Raw genomic sequence first — 18,828 nt, forward strand, 5'->3', positions numbered from 1 at the left:
ACAATTTTCACAACACAAAAAGAAATGAAGCAAAGGCAATCTTAAAGAACAGTGTGATTGATCTCGTTGAAAACTTCACAAATATCAAGGAAAGAAAGTGAAGACTTGCTTCCGTCACACAAAAAAAATCTATCTGAATGAAAAGTAAAAAGAAATTAAAATGAAGAATGTATATTCATACAAAAATGTTACACAATCTTTTTGTAGTCTGTAGAGTGAAGATTAGCTTGCTGGACTAAAATTCAAGAAATTAAAAGGTTGTGCAATGGATCATGGGTTGACCGGTAAAAGTGAGGCATCATGGGAAACCAGTCTTCTTCGGGGAAGGTTATGCATGTTCAGAAGTACAAACGGAACTTTAAATAATTTAGGAAATTATGGTTACAATCATCTTTAGCCCATTTGCACATATATTATTATACATAAAAATAAAAGATGAAAATTTACCTTGCTTTGGAAAAATGGGTGGGCTAAAGCTTCCCTGGCTGTCAGCCTTTCTTTTGGATCTACTACTAGCAATTTCTGGATCTATGGGAGGAAAAAGAAATAGTGAGATTAAGAGTGGTTAAAAACAATGACAGACTATAATAACTAGTGTACTTATGCAAGTGTTTACCAACCCCCTGAGTTGAATCGCACTTGTTAGCACATCTTGAACTATCAATTTGACAGCTAGATATAAAAGATAACTTTAAAAATTATAATACCATACACAAACACAAATATCAAAACATACAAAACATTTTTATCAAAAAAATATCAATGTCAAAATTTTAAGAAAATGATCAATTAAAAAATTTAAAAAATAAAAAAAATAAAAAGTGGCATTACCTTCATCATTAATTCAATACAACGTATTATTAACATAGACGAATTATATATATTGCAAAGCGGTCAACTTTTTAAATAGCTACAACGGGACAAATTAAAGCACAATACTGTCATGACCCAAAACAGCAGTATGTTTGGACTATTATATTATATAATATAATCGAAATTTAAAGCTGTTTCTGTTCCTTGTCTGAATTTGCTAGTCAAAAAGCCTGGGACATACAAGGGTCATTTCCATACATATAAATGGTCCAATTTTTTTTCTTCTCATATATATTTTTTCTCAGATTGCCAAATCTGGACAGTCCCGATTTTAACAGGATTTTAACAGCCGCGTTGTATATTGTATGATGAGCCAAAACCTACCAAGTTTTTAGGAGCCTCTGAGATATCATCCCATTCAGGGCTGTTGAAGGTGTAATCGGCATTCATGATGGCGCGTAGCATCATCATCTGGCGACGATTCCAAAATGGAGGAGCACCACATAGTCTGTGAATCAAAGGGATATAAGACAGTTTGTAATCAATAAGGAACAGGGTTGACGACTCTCATCAAAATTATAGAAACAATATCAAGCATATCTGATTTATTTTAATACTATAAAATTTACATTATTTGATAATGCACAGTGTTATAGGTGATTCTTTGCTGCTAGAAGTTATGGACTGTAAAAAGTTAAAAACAAATAGGAACATAACAGCTTCAAATTGAGAATAAAATACCAAACACGGATTGTTCGAGTTCAAAACCCTTCTTCACCCAACAACAAAAAAAAAAAATATTTAAAAAAAATAGAAGTATTCCAAGATCTTATTTCTTACAGAAAGGATGTGCCAAATAATTCCCTGACATCTATTTGACTTTTATCTAATGTATTTATGTTTTCATTGTTTTTCTGTTCTTGACTGTTCTGTGTTTGGGTGTTTAGTTCTTTTTTTGAAGCTGTTATATTCCTTTTTGTTTATTAATCTTTTCATAGCACTACATGCATACATTCTCCAAACTGTAAAATTAACCCACTCAACCTTAGCCCTCTACCTCTATGCTCTCCAAACTCCCAAGAGAATTTTGGTATTTTTCAAAATTGGAAAGAGTATATATATAATCAGTTACTCAATCTTAAAGAAAATTTGCATTTACATAGTTTTTATTCAACTACCATTATCATGCAAAAATTAAAAATATAAGTTTTAATAATATGTGCATACTTAGTCTCAGAAAAATGTAATAAATAACGGGGTATAAGTAGCCACAGACAAATACTGAGATAGTTGGCGTTAGGGTTGCATGAGTTAAACGTAGAGTTGAATTCTAATCAACTTGACACTTCACCAAGTTTAAATAAATATTTTTATTCCATATATTTCAAATATGCTTTCTTTACCAAATTTATATAAAAACTTAAATGATTTAACCTGATAAATCTTGACCCAGCGAAAAGCACTGGACTGGTTAAAAAAAATTGTTTTTAAATACAAGGCACTCAGAAACACACCATTGTTCTATATTGCCCATTTGATAAATTAAATTATATAATAAAAAGTGGATAGATTGTGCAACAAATACTTAAACATGCAGTTAAGCAATTGTACTTACAAGGTGTACATTATAACTCCACATGACCACCTGTAAATAAATTAAAAAAAAAAACAAAACAAACTTGTTAGTCTTTTTTTTTTTTTAAATATAAACTGTATAAAATGCCATGGCAAATTTTAACAAGTCTTTATTTGATTGTTATATTCTCGAAGCAGAATTCGGTGTTCATGATATCTTAGTATATGTCAGATTGATCTTAATAACAATGGAAGAAATGCACCATTTATAAATATTTTTTTCTTAACTTTGGTGATGACCTAAAGAGACCAAATGCTGTAGGTGCTTAAATGAGCCTATAAAATGGAGAGCAAAATAAAGGGTATCAATGTGACTCATACAAAAGGTGACAACACAAAGTAAACAACATTTCGGCCTTTGGCTAATAAGACCCACTAAATAAGCATGAGAAACCTTCTATGTTTCATGTGCAAAATTCCATAGTCACTGTCCATTTAGGATGAAAGAAAACGGGTAGTCTTGTTGAATTTCCTCTTTAAGTTCGTTTCAATTCCAACCTACTGATATCTCTTGTAAGCAGTGCCACAGTGCATTTTTTTTTTGTGAGCCTCACATCACTACTGGTTCTTCACTGAGTTTGAAAAAGGCATGTATATGTTATGCATGTTGGGCATGTGCTCAAGTTTTAATGTGTAAATATGACATATCAACTCACATATCGACTTCCTTGCCATAGCCTGATACATTTTCATACATAGAGTGGGCCAATACCTCAGGTGCTAAGTATCCTGGAGTGCCACAAAGCTCTGAAATAAAAGACAGAACAAGAAGGAAAATTAGCAGTTGTTGTTAACCAGTCCTTTAACATGTACATTTTAAATATATACAATAATATTGGTTGAAGACCTGGCAGTTTTAAATAAGAATTGCTTTGTAGCCAATGAAAGTCCTTATGCTAGATTCCATGATTAATCTCTCATATCTGAAATAGGCTAATTATGTAAAAGTGGTTGATGCCATGTAGAGTTTGATTTACTCAAACAATGAAAACATATCAAGTCCCAATAAAGATATTTGAAAAGCCTAGCATTAAAAGCACTTAATCGCAAAATGTAAATTTTGAGAAAATGGAGGTCAAAATTTGGATTCGGCTATAGAGAGCATTCAATTTTATCACTGCATTCAGAAAATGTTTTCCCTTTCAAATTGAGATGTTTCATTAGTTTTAAATGGTTTTTGCTTTGAAATATTTCCTATACAAGTGGTGAATTGCAATTGATCAAAGTAGGATGGACATATCTTAAGGGGAAAAGATAAAGGCAATGGTTGTATGGTGGCAATTAAATGTGTTCCTAAAAGGGAAGGTAAATAAGATGCAGGCAAAGAAACACCAGAAGAAGGACGGTTGAGGAGAGAAATGCTTTATGATGGATGATATGCCAGGCAGGACCACAGCCATGATCAAGAAGGTAGTAGGCTATATAAACAACAGAGGTCTAATGAACTACAGAACCACCTCTGGGTAAAAGATGATGAAGATTGGAATAAATTTTATGAAAAAAAATTTGTGTATGTCCAAAAAAAAAAATTCATAGTTTACACACATTCCCATAAAAACACAAAAGTAAACTATCTTTATTCACCTACAAACTATTGAAATCTAAAATAAAAGAAGAGAGTTATGATACTATGCTCGAATACTTACCTCCAAGTTCCTCGCCCTCTTCAACGATGGTAGCAAAGCCAAAATCAGACACTTTGATATTGAGGTCATCATCTAAAAGTATATTCTCTGGCTGCAAAAGCAGGTTTGGTTTAAGAATAATAAATTTGGTTCATTAGTAACTTGATGAACAGGAAATGTATAGTTTTTAACTACATTATATTGTAATTAAAACAAATAATATAAAACTCCCGTTCATACAATATATAATCCACTTTTAAAATCTCACAAAATTTCATTATTATGCATATTCATTAAGCTCAATTTCCCAGTTACAAAATTTCATTATTATGCATATTCATTAAGCTCAATTTCCCAGTTCATCCCGATGCTCAACAATGATGCGGGTAAAATCAAATAGGTACTCATTTTTATAGGATCACCTTTATAAATTCTGTCATCAAATTAAAAAAAGATTGAGTTGGGCAATGGTGTTCAAAATAATGCCTAAGAAACAAATGAAATGTTAAACCTTTAACGAAATTGCTTGTCTTTCAGTACAGCACTATCTTTTTCACTTGGTAAACTAATCTTAACTATCGTAAATGAAAATCTCTCCAACTTTCATAATGCATTAACTCTCTCCTTACAGACAATTTTCCAGAATTTCCTCAAAACTTTATTCATACCCATCAAACATAAAATTGTTAAAACTCTAACTCAAAAGGAATATATACACACTATACATAATTTTGTCCAGCAAAACAAGCTCTACAATACAGTCTTAATTAAGTTCATATTATAACATAACAGCCAACTTTTCAAAGAGCTAAAACAGGACACCCTAAAGCCTAAATCACAACACCGTCATCGCCCAATACAGCAGCATGTTTGGACTTATGTAATGTAATCTATAATTAGAGATTTTTCTGTCCCATGTTTTAATTTGCTAGTCAAAAAGCATAAAATCTTTTTACATGCGAGAGTCATTTCCATACACATAAACAGTCAATTATTTTTTCTTCAAATTTTTCTCAGACTGCTAAATCGTCTCATTAAAAGGAGAAGATGGCAATGGTTGGGGCATGTCTGTGACAAACCTGATGAAACACTGATAAGAAAGGCTCTGCGATGGACACCCCAAGGAAAGAGAAAGCGAGGCCACCCCAAGGAGACTTGGAGACGTACCATAGAGAGGGACCTAAAACAGAAAGGTCTGTCCCTTGAGATGGTCCCAAAAATAGCTGCTGACAGGACCAGGTGGAGATCCCTTGCATTGCCTCAAATGCCAGCAAGCCCAGAGGGGATTGAGTGAGTGAGTGAGTGCTAAATCGGGACAGCCCCCATTTTATCAGGACAGTTGGCCGCTATGTTATAACTATAACAAAAATATTTCTTCAAATTATGTGATGTAAACAGAATTCGGAATGAGATAAATATTGGTTGTATATCGCAACAACTATGACGGTTTTCATGTAGTTGGTAGGGAGAGGGTTAAAATCATAGGATTATATTTTTAAAAAGTAATTACCTTTAAGTCACGATGAACTATTCTGTTCTCATGAATAAACTGTACGGCATCAAAAAGCTGGCGCATAATAATCCTGAATTGAAAGAGATAATAAAAAAGCATCCAATTCATTTTTATTCTTTACACCTAATGACATTTTGAGTTCAATTGAATATGAACATAATGTATTCCTTTCAATGAATCGCTTATGTAAATTTCTATTGTATATTCTTTTTTGAGTCATTTTTATTATTATCACTGCACCATCATCATTGTCACCTTGGTTGTTGTCCTCGTCATTATTATTATCATGATTGTCGTCGTTGTTTTCCTCATCATCACCATTATTATTATTATTATTATTATTATTATTATTATTATTATTATTATTATTATTATTATTATATAATTATTTATTATTATTATTATTATTATTATTATTATTATTATTAACATTATCATTATTTTTGTGGACATTTTATCCTTTTAAATAAATATATAATAAAACAGCAGATGAATATTGATGCTTCTACATCACGCTGAATATCAATAATGATAAAATTCAAATGCTACATTAAATAAAAATTATTTTAAAAAAAAAAAACATCACTGAAAAATTTACTTATTTTTTCCTTCAGACTGACTAGATTTAATGTGGAGTATTATTATCTTTAATCAGATGTTGTATGCTAAAGACAAGTTTTGAGACTGAAACAGTCCATTAGTCAGCAAAAGGGCAGCATGGCTCTCCCTAAGCATTTACGTACCTAGTTCGTTTTTCTGATAGAGACACCACTGATGTCAAATAGTCAAATAATTCTCCTTGTCTGCATCTGGTGAAATAGTCAAGAAAATATGCGATTGGTTACATCATTGCAAAAAGTGAAACGCACATACACACACACAAACACACACACAAACACACACATACACACACACACACACAATGAATAAGTAAATTAATAGTGGAATAAAATATAAAGAATACTCAAAACAAAAAAACAAAAAACACACAAAAAAAAAATAAAAACCAAACAAAAAAAACTTACAAGAAATGTTTTGAAATATAAATCTGAAACAATTTCGTATAAATTTAATTCGGTATTAAAACTAGCCAAAGATTAAGATAATTATTAAGTAGCCAAAAGGTAGATAATTGTGGTACTTTAATGCCCTGCGTTTTTTTATTTTTTTTTTTTTTTTTTTTTTGCGGAGTTATTTTTATTTTGTTTTGATTTAGTTGTTTTTTTTCTTTTACAACTTTCAAAAGAAAAGTAAACAACATTGATATTTTAACAGGCGGTTTGTACAGTGTGACGCTCCCGGTGATTTGGGGTATCTAATTTCTTTTCTTGGCCACTTATACAATATACTATGAGCAACTTTCAAGTGTTCAAAGAACGGGGGCCTACAACTGCAGTTACAAACATATCTAATATAATTTAAAAAGTGGGGCGTACTTATTTTATCAAAATAAAACAATGTTAATGTGAGAGAGAGAGAGAGAGAGAGAGAGAGAGAGAGAGAGGGGGGGGAGGTATATGTTGTGATAATAGAGAGCCACTTGTATTTATATGTGTGGGGGGGGAAAAGCACCTTTTATGTTTTTTACTAATCTAGTCTTTGTGTTTACTTAAATTGAACATAAATCTTGTGCGCTAAGCTCTATTTTTAGTTTGTTTTAAAATAGTAGGTCCTTGTCCTCGCATGATGTGTATCATTAAATTTACTTCCAATACCAATCAGATAAACGATAGCATGGCAGAATCAACTTTGATTTCAACTATACCTTATATAGTTGCGTAAATATAGAATATAAATATATACCAACATTGATTAAAACTTGACATGTGTAGGAAGCATTATGTTAAAAAATATTCATGTAATGTGTTGCTTTTTTTTAAAAATCCCTTTTGAACACCTTATACCTAATGCAATCTCATATTAACTTTTCAAATCAAACTTCAATTAACATACTATTTATTTCGTTTGTTTTAGTTCTTTTGTAGACTATATATGAGCTATTTTTTTTTAGCTTATTGAATTATTGCTTATATCAACACAATCATTCATCATCATCATCATCATCATCATCATCATCATCATCATCATTATAATCATCATATGGTATCTGTGATGAGTTTAACGTTATTTGTTGAGATTGACACACATTTCTGTTCTGATTGATTGAGATTTTTAAAAAAATATTGTTGTTGTTATTTTGATGTTGAAACTTCAGATTAATATTGCCTTGATTAGACATACAAACTAAAAGACAAAATTATTATTATTATTATTATTATTATTATTATTATTATCATTATTATTATTATTATTATTATTATTATTATTATTATTATTATTATTATTATTATTATTATTATTATTATTATTATATTATTATTATTATTATTTTATTATAATTATTATTATTATTATTATTATTTTATTATAATTATTATTATTATCATTAATATTATTATTATTATTATTATTATTATTATTATTATTATTATTATTATTATTATTAATATTATTATTATTATCAGCATAATCATTATTATTATTATTATTATTATTATTATTATTATTATTATTATTATTATTATTATTATTATTATTATTATCAGCATAATCATTATTATTATTATTATTATTATTAATTGTTATCATCATCATCAACATCCTAATTTCTATATTATATAATAATATGCCCGTATCATTTCTATCTGTTTCATATCCTATATTATATCTGTAGACTGGGGACACCCGGATGACCCCCCCCCCCCCCCCACCCTCCTCTCCCTCTCTCTCTCTCTCTCTCTCTCTCTCTCTCTCTCTCTCTCTCTCTCTCTCTCTCTCAAAATAGAAACGTAATCTCAATCGATCATATCACTAAGCGACGACACTGCCCAGCTGTTAATATAACAAGGTTATCTCCCATTTTATTTGGTGACAGATTCTATGTCTCCATGGGATTAACAAAGGAAACGTGAGATTATTTTGATGGATCTATCTGTATTATTATCATCATCATCATCATCATCATCATCATCATCATCATCATCATCATCATCATTATTATTATTATTATTATTATTATTATTATTATTATTATTATTATTATTATTATTAGAGAGAGAGAGAGAGAGAGAGAGAGAGAGAGAGAGAGAGAGAGAGAGAGAGATATGGTGTGTGTGTGAGTGAGAGAGAGAGTGACGAAGACGGAGTGTTTATGAGAGAGAGAGAGAGAGAGAGAGAGAGAGAGAGAGAGAGAGAGAGAGAGAGAGAGGGAGGGAGACGGTGAGTGTGAGTGTGTTGAGAGAGAGAGTGTGTGTGTGTGTGAGAGAGAGAGAGAGAGGGTGAGAGAGAGAGAGAGGGAGAGAGAGACAGAGAGAGAGAGACAGAACGAGAGAGAGAGAGAGAGAGAGAGAGAGAGAGAGAGAGAGAGAGAGAGCATCACTCAATCCTGACATAACATCCTTGAAGAGATCATCTAACTTAATTAAAAGCCCATGTGCTGTCGACCTCTCGGCCTAATCATCGGGGCCCCCGCCCCACCAGTGTAATACACAGAGTTACGTATAAGCAAAAACGTCAGACTAACCAGGAACTGACTGACTCACTATTACGATTACAGACAGTCCCTTCCCGTCCTTCCAACGCCAAATTCAAAAAGTACAGATGAAGAAATTATACAAATATTATGTTATCATGAATCTTCCTGTTGTCAATTTAAGATAAGAAAACAAGCAAGCCAACAAAAAATAAAAACCAAAATAAAACCCCACAAACCAACCCCCCCCCCCCCCCCCCCCCCAAAAAAAAAAAAAACAAAAAAAAAAAAACAAACAAACAAAAAAAAAAACAAAAACACAACAAAAATGCTTAAACTAATACGATTCAATAGTCTGATGTCACGCGCCCGGCAACGGCGGCCATCTTGGTTCTAAACAAAGAAAATCATTCTTTTTATTTTTCATGCTGGCTAGAACTTTTCATATGCCTTGTGATCAGAATGTTCAAAAGTCAAAAAATGATCAAATGTATGTGTTTTTTTCCCCTCTGGATACGCTTTTATGCTCGCCGGAGAAATATTTCATACGGGGGTCGCCATTGTTCCGATAGTTTAGAGCCAGTGTTACTAAGTTACCATGCGTCATTAGGAAGGAAGTGACGTTACGACTGTTGAAGAGTATTGCGTCATGAATTTTGCGAAAGTCGAAGTGTTGATATTATGCCATAATCTGGTTGACGTCATGTTTATGTCAATTAGAGAGGTGAACATTTCTTCACCCAAATAACTATGAGTCAACTTTGTTTGTGGCGATGATTAGGTATTTGTCATTGTGGTTTTAGCTAGCCCAGATCATTTCTCCTTACACTTTGTTATTTATGAAATATACACCGTATTATGCGGCTATGTGGCCTAGTGGTATGACACTGCCTTCGGGCTGGAAGCTCTAGGGTTCGAGTCCCAGTCTGACCGGCGCCTTGTTGAGTCCTTGGAAAAGACTCCTTACTCACATTCTGTCATCGTACTCGGGTGTAAAATGAGTAGCTAGCTGGCCGTCAACGGTGTTGTCGTTTGACGTCATTTGTTTGTCAGTATCAGGTCATGAGTTTTCGAAGGCCACGCTGATACTGACCAACAAATGACGTCAAAAGACAAGTCTTTGGCCACAACAGAAAACAAAATCGTGAGTTGTATTCAACAGTTCAACCAATGGGATCACTTGTTTTCTTGACCAATACTAAAAACGACTCAATAAGTGGTCCACAAACCTAAAAATGACGTCAAAAATATGGATCTTAGTGGGTTTTAGCGTAGCCATCGTTAATTTATAGCCTGACACTAGAACCCGCTAGGACTTACAGTTTGACGCCATTTTTAAGGTTTGTGCAGTGTCTAGTGAATTGTCGTAAGTAGAGCTCAGGGAAACAAGTGATTTCATTGGTTGACCTATTTAATACAACTCACGATTTGTTTTCTTCAGTGGCCAAAGACTTGTCTTTTGACGTCATTTTTTGGCCAGTGTCAGGCTATAACTTAACGATGGCTAAAGTTTTAGTGTCAGGCTATAAGTTAACGATAGCTACGATTTTACTCTGGAGTGGCAACGACAAATACCTAATCATCACCACATACGTCAACCTGAATCTGAAATGTAGAGAGAACTGTTGACCTCTCTGGCTGGTCCAAACCAACATTACGTGTGACGTCAAATTGTCTAGAAAGTAGTCGACGCTTTTCAAACAAATTATGGTACGTATTTATATTTTTTGTTTAAAGGGCGTTTAAAAAAAATCCGACACTTTCCTGAAGAGCAGGTGGGCGTATACGTTAATAATTTATTTACTTATCCGAACCAGCGAAATAATTTATTTCAAATGTTTACTTACAGTTCAAACACGAGGAAAATGAAGGTGGGCGTCTCGAAAACATCGTGAAGGCGAACTGCGGAGAGAAAATGTATAGGGGTGAAAGGGGGGACGGACCAGGGAGCAGAAAATTTAGGCATATAATAAGTAAAATGAAAAAAAAACCATATCAAGTAGTTAGTAATTATGTTGTCAACAAAGTGTAATAAATAAATCATATCAAACAAGATGGTTGTCGTTCTTGACAATGAACTTGGAAAATATTGTTGAAACTGACAAGTTATATGATAATGAAGTATGAGAGATAGCCTAGCTGATCCTTGAAATAAGCAAAACGATTGCGCAAACAATGAATAATAATAATAATAATAATAATAATAATAATAATAATAATAATAATAATAATAATAATAATAATAATAATAAGAATAATAATAATAATATAATAGAAAGAGAGAGAGAGAGAGAGAGAGAGAGAGAGAGAGAGAGAGAGAGAGAGAGAGAGAGAGAGAGAGAGAGAGACACGCCGACGACACCAAAAGACTTGCAGGAATAACTTCCCCTGCTGGGAGTCGAAAATGTGAGGACAAAGTCAGTGTAATGAAATAAATGACGTGACTTGTTATAGCAATGGCAGCACGTAGCTACTACAAAATAAGTCATAGCCAAGACTGCCCTGAAATAGCACGATATGCAGGGATGCCTCTTGCTTTAACTCTCTCAACCCTAACACCGACCATATCCGTAGTTTACCCGGGTTACTTTTACCCCATGCCTATTCATTACATTTTTCCGAGACAAATTATAGGCGTAGTATCAAAGCTTATATTTTTTTAGTTATTGCTTGCTAATGGTAGTTGAATAAAATTATTTATGTACATGATTATTTTTAATACATTTTTTCCAATTTTGAAAAGTAGCAAATATCTCTAGGATGGAGTGAGTTTTAAAAAAAAGAAGCCTGAATTTTTTTTCTCTTAAAGAGCATATATATATGAAAATATGTCGTGCAAAGCTTCTCTTCATCATGGTATGAGCTTTAAATCAAAACAAAGGGTATACATATATCCATCAACAGGTGCCTTTTTAAACAACCATTGCTTTCATCTTTAAAGGAATCAACTCGCCCACCAACACCTAACACGGTCAGCCGGAATGTTTTGTTTTAAGTATATAAGTGCGGACATCCCTGGATAAGGCAGGGCAAACGATTACTACATTATATCCGTACTCGTCTTTAAAAAACAAATAATGGCCCGAAAAGTTTACTCTAAATATCGATCAATAAAAATGACCACCGACTTGTGAAGACACTTTATGAAAAGTCAACGGTCAATTTGACAAGTTGGCGGCCATTTCAATCGATCGATATTTTGTTTAAAATCGTTTGTTTTTTGCTTTATTTTATTTTTTTTTTTTTTGGGGGGGGGGGTATTTTGTGGTTGTTGTTTTGTTGTTTTTTTTTTTTGTGTTGGCCAAAATTTAAAAAAAAAAGAAAAATGAATGTGATATGTTGGAGTGAGGAAGAATTCTTGGACCACAGAGTAGATAGGTTATTACCTACTCTGTGCTTGAACAATGAGAAATTCGAGCCTGACACGAGATTAAACTCAGGATATAAACAACGGGTGAGCGAGACAAAATAGAATCGCCTTCGTTATGCGTTATGCGAAGAGCCCTATCGCTGGGCTAGTCGTACCTTATACCAACTTGCAAGGCATTCCATTAATATTTATGAAAACCATTTAAATATTTGAATTCCGAGTGTGAATCATTATATTGAACATGTTGGAAAGATCATTCTTATTTCAGCTTTCCTTACAAATTGTCACGAGGAGGCGCGCCGTGGGAAGAGAAGAGAGCAAATATTCAGTACATTACTAATTTTTTTTTTTTTTTTGTTTGTTGCTTTAGGTCTCTTCCAACACAATTGAGGTTATATGAGAGACCGCTGAAACAAAAAAAACAAGCAATCTAACAAAAATAGTACAAATGTAAATCAAATCATAACTAAAGATATCATAAGCTAAATTATAAATAACCAAGAACAAACAGGCAGAAGATTTACAGAAAAAAAAATTCCCCTGTCAAAAATACAATCACAAACAAAGAAGCAGGATAGGCTAGTAAAGAGAAGAAAAACGACATCACTATCGGATCGTACACCCATGCGAACATCATAGGTATATGATTCAAGGGTGATGCTCCCATCCAACCACCCGCGTACATTACTAACGTTTTACCTCCCTGACACGTCATTTTATCGACCTGTTATATAACGCTAGATAGTAAATAATGCCAAATTCTTTGCAATACTGTCTACTCAGTCGCATTCTGAAAAAAAAAACCAAAACAAATAACAACAACAACAACAAAACAACAAACAAACAAACAAAAACAATAACAAACAGACAAACCAAAAATCAAACAGGTATTAAAAAATTTGGCCAGAAAATGTGTCTCAAATATCGATCAATTAAAATCACCCTCATCTTGGAAAAAAACAAACTCTCAAACCTGGGACTTCGAAGTCTGGGGGAGAGTCCATTACTCCGAAGTCCCAGGTTTGAGAACTTTTGACAAGACGAGGGTTATTTTAATCCATCGACATTCGAAGGACGAGTTTTCTGGCCATTGAAAATACGCGATTATTGTTTTTTGTTTGTTTGTTTGTGTTTATTTTTTTTAATTTTTTTTTTTTTTTTTTTTTTTTTAGAGTTCAGCAGAATAAATTTCAGGAATTTCCCCGATAAAATCGGGGGAGCTGGTAGGTCTGCAAATAACTATCATAGTCATAACTCACTGATATTGTCGTGATCTCCACACATGTGCAGTATCTTTATTTCCCGAGCGGTATCCTTTTTGGTCTGCTCCACGAGTTCGGAGTCGCCCTTCTCCCCGCTGATGTCGATGATCTTGACGGCATATTCCTGGCCGGTCGTTTTCTCCGTCACTCGGCGCACAGTGCTGCTGATGCCTCTGGAGGAATGAATTGAGAAAAAAAATATATATTAATCATGTGCAGCTATGTGGTCTTGTGGTATGACACTCGCCTTCGGATCGGAAGGTCCTGAGTCCTGGGTTTGAGCCTCGCACGGCGCATAGTTGAGTCTTTGTAAAGGGTCACATTCTCTCACCGTATTCAGGGGTAAAATGAGTACCTAGCCGTTGACAGCTTGGTCTCTGTCAGAAAAAAATTGTAATAACGTCTAAAAGGCGTCATGTTTTGTTCTACATGTTACGTGTTGCTTTAGTCAGGGGGGAAATTGAGCGTTGTCATTAACAAAACAATATGTGATAACGGTGGAATTCCGATCTTTGCAACATGTTATTGTCTTGTTCAGGATAATTAAACATATATTTTAAGCTGCTTAACTCAGGTGTGAATAGACATATTGGTAAAGGGAACAGTGAAAAATTGTAATATTAGTGCTTAAAAGAAGGGGTGGGTAACAGAAGACTTTAATTGTTTGAAAACGAAATGTTGAGTAATAGGACCTGGTGGGGATAGGGCATTGGCCACGTGTATATATATGCAGGTCTGGCATTCGAACCCACTTATGGGCCTAGTTTAACATTGCTGTAATGGACAATATTTTGCGTCATTTTTTTTTGTTTGTTTGTTTGTTGCTTTAGGTCTCTTCCAACACAATTGAGGTTATATGAGAGACCGCTGAAACAAACAAAAAACAAGCAATCCAACAAAAACAGTACAAATGTAAATCAAAATCATAACCTAAAGATATCATAAGCTAAATTATAAATAACCAAGAACAAACAGGCAGAAGATTTACAGAAAAAAAAATCCCCTGTCAAAAATACAATCACAAACCAAAGAAGCAGGATAGGCTAGTAAAGAGAAGAAGAAACGACATCACTATCGGATCGTACACCCATGCGAACATCATAGGTATATGATTCAAGGGTGATGCTCCCATCCAACCACCCGCGCGTCATTTTTTTTTTTGAGATTTCCATTACAACAATGAGCCCATAAGGAATTGGGTTATCAGACCTCCAAATAAGTGCACGCAGGGCACTGGACATGGAAATGCAATTAATTGTTTGCAAAAAAAAAAGAATCCCAAAACTTCTTGAACCCTTTTTTTCCCCAACAATAATTAAAATTGAGCAGCGAGCATTTGTCGCAGAGGAACGCTTCTACAAGAGATGATCGAACGTTAATAATAAATAATAATAATAATAATAATAATAATAATAATAATAATAATAATAATAATAATAATAATAATAATAATAATAATAATAATAATAATAATAATAATAATAATAATAATAATAATAATACACATTTATACAGCGCTCATTCTAGTGTAAAACACAATCTATCACCAAATTTTATTCTTGATCTGTTTTTCCCCCGAAATTTTCGTTTGGTCATTATATGATCTTAGTGTAATTTTCAAATGTGCACATGACCACGTGATCTGTGAGATAGACAGGTGCTATACTAGTCAAACACATATAAACAAGTCGTTACATATATTGCTCAATTAAAATTTAAAATAAAAAAAAAGAATACAACTTGTTATGAGGCCAGAAGTAGATATAGCTATACGCTACCAATGACATTTTCGTGTAGACTGCAATGTTGGTGATGGGGATGATGATGATGATGATGATGATGATGATGATGATGATGATGATGATGATGATGACAAACGATCGAGAAAGTTTTCTGGAGATCCCCTCCCTCACTTCGAAAATAGATCTTTTGATCACAAAAGTAATGCTAAATATGCTCGTGACCGTAATAAGGATAAAGGATATCTAAATTATGATATTCTAAAGGTTAGACAATACTGGGGGCGAAGTGGCCGAGTGGTTAAGGCATTTCACTGTGACTCGGATGACCCGGGTTCGAGCCCCGCTTCAGGCACTTTCGTTTTTTTACCTGAGCATGATTATTAACCCCCAATTTGCTCACTTGGATAACATGGGTGATTCCTGTTGACGTCAGACATATTGTTTGATGAGTTATCCATATTCCTTCGTGGAATGCCGAGGCGACGATATCTTATGATGTCGTGGCGCTAAAGGCATAATTTATTTTTATACATATTATAATTTTAACTTTAGATTGCATTTAGCTGTCAGAAGTCTACGATTGCTGTCTTTAAAATAATGTCACTGACTCTATGGGAGAGATAATGGAATGCAATAGGGGACAATGATACTTTTGTCTAAAAGAAAGAAAGAAGTTAGAAAGAAATATCAATTGACGCGGGTCTTTATTACAAGTTTCTAAGGGACTTTCATGGCAAAATTAACTACAAATCTAATCTCCGTTGGAATGAGTTGATAATAGAGAAATTTTCATTTTATTATTATTATTTTTTAAAATATATATAGAAGCAATGATCCAATGAAAAAATCAAAAGAATCTCTTTCCATTGAACTGTTCCTTTCAGAAAAAAAAATGCACGTATTAACATTATACATGAATTTATGCATTTTAAAGATAATTTTCTTTTAAAAGAAGATTGGCATTGACATTTATTTCCTCAGATAACTTTGAACAAGTCATAACTATGTACAATTTTCAATAATGAAAATATTAACACTCATCGATAACAAAATCCTCCAATGAAGCAGTGGAAGGTCACAAGATACGCAATTTACAACAAACAAACCCCCCCCCCCCCCAAAAAAAAAAAAAGAACCCAAGAGAGATAGGAGGAGTGAGGGGGCATAGAGTCATAGAGGAACACATAAGCGTTGAGCCCATGCAGTGTAGCTATCGGGAACTGGGAATTTTTTTAAAATATATTTTTAAAAAAATAAATAAATATTGTTTCAACTCACTTCCCCAAGACCTGGTGAATTCTAAGACCCAAAGAAGATTGGCATTGACATTTATTTCCTCAGATAACTTTGAACAAGTCATAACTATGTACAATTTTCAATAATGAAAATATTAACACTCATCGATAACAAAATCCTCCAATGAAGCAGTGGAAGGTCACAAGATACGCAATTTACAACAAACAAAAAACCACCCCCCCCCCCCAAAAAAAAAAAAGAACCCAAGAGAGATAGGAGGAGTGAGGGGGCACAGAGTCATAGAGGAACACATAAGCGTTGAGCCCATGCAGTGTAGCTATCGGGAACTGGGAATTTTTTTAAAATATATTTTTAAAAAAATATATAAATATTGTTTCAACTCACTTCCCCAAGACCTGGTGAATTCTAAGACCCCTTTCCTCAATGGCAAGGATGACCTCTGCAGACAAATCCTCGTTGTAATGCTCCAAATCGTGAAGTTGAAATAGCAACTCCCGAGGCAGGGTAATCTCCCTTGACTTCGCCTCGGCCGACACGGAGTCCGACAGCTTAATTTTTGGGCGATCTATTGGAGTCATCGCGACGTCATCCTCACCACTACTACCGTCGTCTTTTGGTAATAATCGCGATTTCCAACTGGAGTGTGGGTGACGATGACGATCCGCTTCTTGCCGTGAAGAGGAATTTCTGTTTTTCAAAGGTAACGATGTACCACGCCGAGATGCATTGTCATGACCTCCTTCATCTGCCGTCTTACTGGATGATCCCATCGACTTCTGATCCAGAACAGCAGACTCTTTGGGACTCGAGCTCGTATGGCCTGGGCTGTGTACCCCATACTGTAAGGGCGAGCTGGGGGAAGACGGCATTCTAAAATATTTGGGAGATTGTTGGGAATAAAAATGTAAAGAAAGGCGATCGGCAGGGCTGGAGGCAAACGGGTTGTATACAGAACCAGGAAGTTCTGTATTTAATCTGGACGTTGAGAAATGGTCAGCATGCGCACTAGGCGTCAAACTACAACCTTCTGTGAGATCGGAATCGTTGTGGTGGCGATGGCGTGGAGAACGTGAGGTAGACGACTTATGTTGGATAGCGATGGGTTGCGATTGACTATGGTGATGGTGAGGTGATTGAGACAGTAAGAGAGCATCTTCGGGATCCGAATCTCGACGGAATGGAGACATAACAGAAGCGCGATCCGTTTCCCTCTCTGAAAGTTCATGTCGATCACGAGGGTATTGGCTGCTATGAAATGTACTAGTGGTAATATGAGGAGGTGATAATCCTTCAAAGCTGTGTAAGGTGTCTACCCTGGATGACTGGTGGGAACTTTGATGATGACATGAGTGAGTATTCAATGCCTGAGTTCGAGGTTGGTTGCATGAAAGACAAGTGAGTTGGTCATCTAATGATTTCGTTGTATTGGTCAAAGGTGACGACGAAGGCAGGGATGATTGTGATAATGGCGACGATGACATGAGTCGTAAGGACGATGATTGTGGTGGCGATGATTTGGACTCTTGACGTATTGGCGAAAGACTATCGATATTAGATTCTCTGTTGCGTGAGTTTGGGGACAAAGGAGGAGATTTACAAGAACAATCCGCAGAGTGTGTGGATTGTATGTTGGAGAGGTTCTGAGATGTGGGACAGTTACTGTTGTTATCCGTGTTCATGGGACTCCCACGACTTCTGAAGTTGTCGCAAGCAGGACATCGCCCGCGAATATCCAGGGCTGCCGTTGAAACACGATCAGAGGAAACTAAATTGGAGTTGACCTGATCTAAACATTCCATGGCTGAAGTGTACTGGTAGTAACTCAGAAATATTTCAGTACTAATTTTTTAAAACTATGTAAGTACACACTGTCAAACCTTGGTTCCCTTCATAACGAGGTAAAATCCATAGTTGTGTTACAAATACATGTGACACTTTGATCACCATTATTTAGTCAAGAGTCACACAAAAGCACACTTCACGGTATTCTGCAGTCAATGATAGTTTATATTCGTACTCCATCAATAATGGTGTCGATCAACGAACTCACTGACGTTTAATGAGGATTGGATTTCACAG

General features: G+C 34.5%; 1 protein-coding gene across 11 annotated transcripts in view; it reads right to left on the bottom strand.

The window, feature by feature from the left end:
* The window catches only part of LOC144967242 (phosphorylase b kinase gamma catalytic chain, skeletal muscle/heart isoform-like), a 78,494-nt gene that overhangs the window by 9,450 nt on the left and 50,216 nt on the right, over positions 1-18,828 (bottom strand). For 9 of the 11 annotated variants that reach the window (XM_078904214.1, XM_078904208.1, XM_078904207.1 and 6 more), the window contains exons 2-11: positions 17,134-18,828; positions 13,748-13,923; positions 10,966-11,020; positions 6,330-6,395; positions 5,584-5,656; positions 4,095-4,185; positions 3,105-3,195; positions 2,429-2,458; positions 1,198-1,321; positions 448-528 (exon numbers count right to left, since the gene is read on the bottom strand). The exon at positions 17,134-18,828 is cut by the window's right edge. In XM_078904214.1, the coding sequence (XP_078760340.1) occupies positions 448-528; positions 1,198-1,321; positions 2,429-2,458; positions 3,105-3,195; positions 4,095-4,185; positions 5,584-5,656; positions 6,330-6,395; positions 10,966-11,020; positions 13,748-13,923; positions 17,134-18,548 (2,202 nt within the window). In that variant the 5' untranslated portion in view covers positions 18,549-18,828. The remainder of the gene's footprint in view (positions 1-447; positions 529-1,197; positions 1,322-2,428; positions 2,459-3,104; positions 3,196-4,094; positions 4,186-5,583; positions 5,657-6,329; positions 6,396-10,965; positions 11,021-13,747; positions 13,924-17,133) is intronic. The other 2 variants (XM_078904217.1, XM_078904216.1) reach the window with 1 other exon arrangement.

The sequence above is a fragment of the Berghia stephanieae genome, chromosome 3 (assembly GCF_034508935.2).
Source record: "Berghia stephanieae isolate SIO BIC M18660-M18661 chromosome 3, UCSD_Bste_1.3, whole genome shotgun sequence".
Classification (NCBI taxonomy): domain Eukaryota; kingdom Metazoa; phylum Mollusca; class Gastropoda; order Nudibranchia; family Aeolidiidae; genus Berghia; species Berghia stephanieae.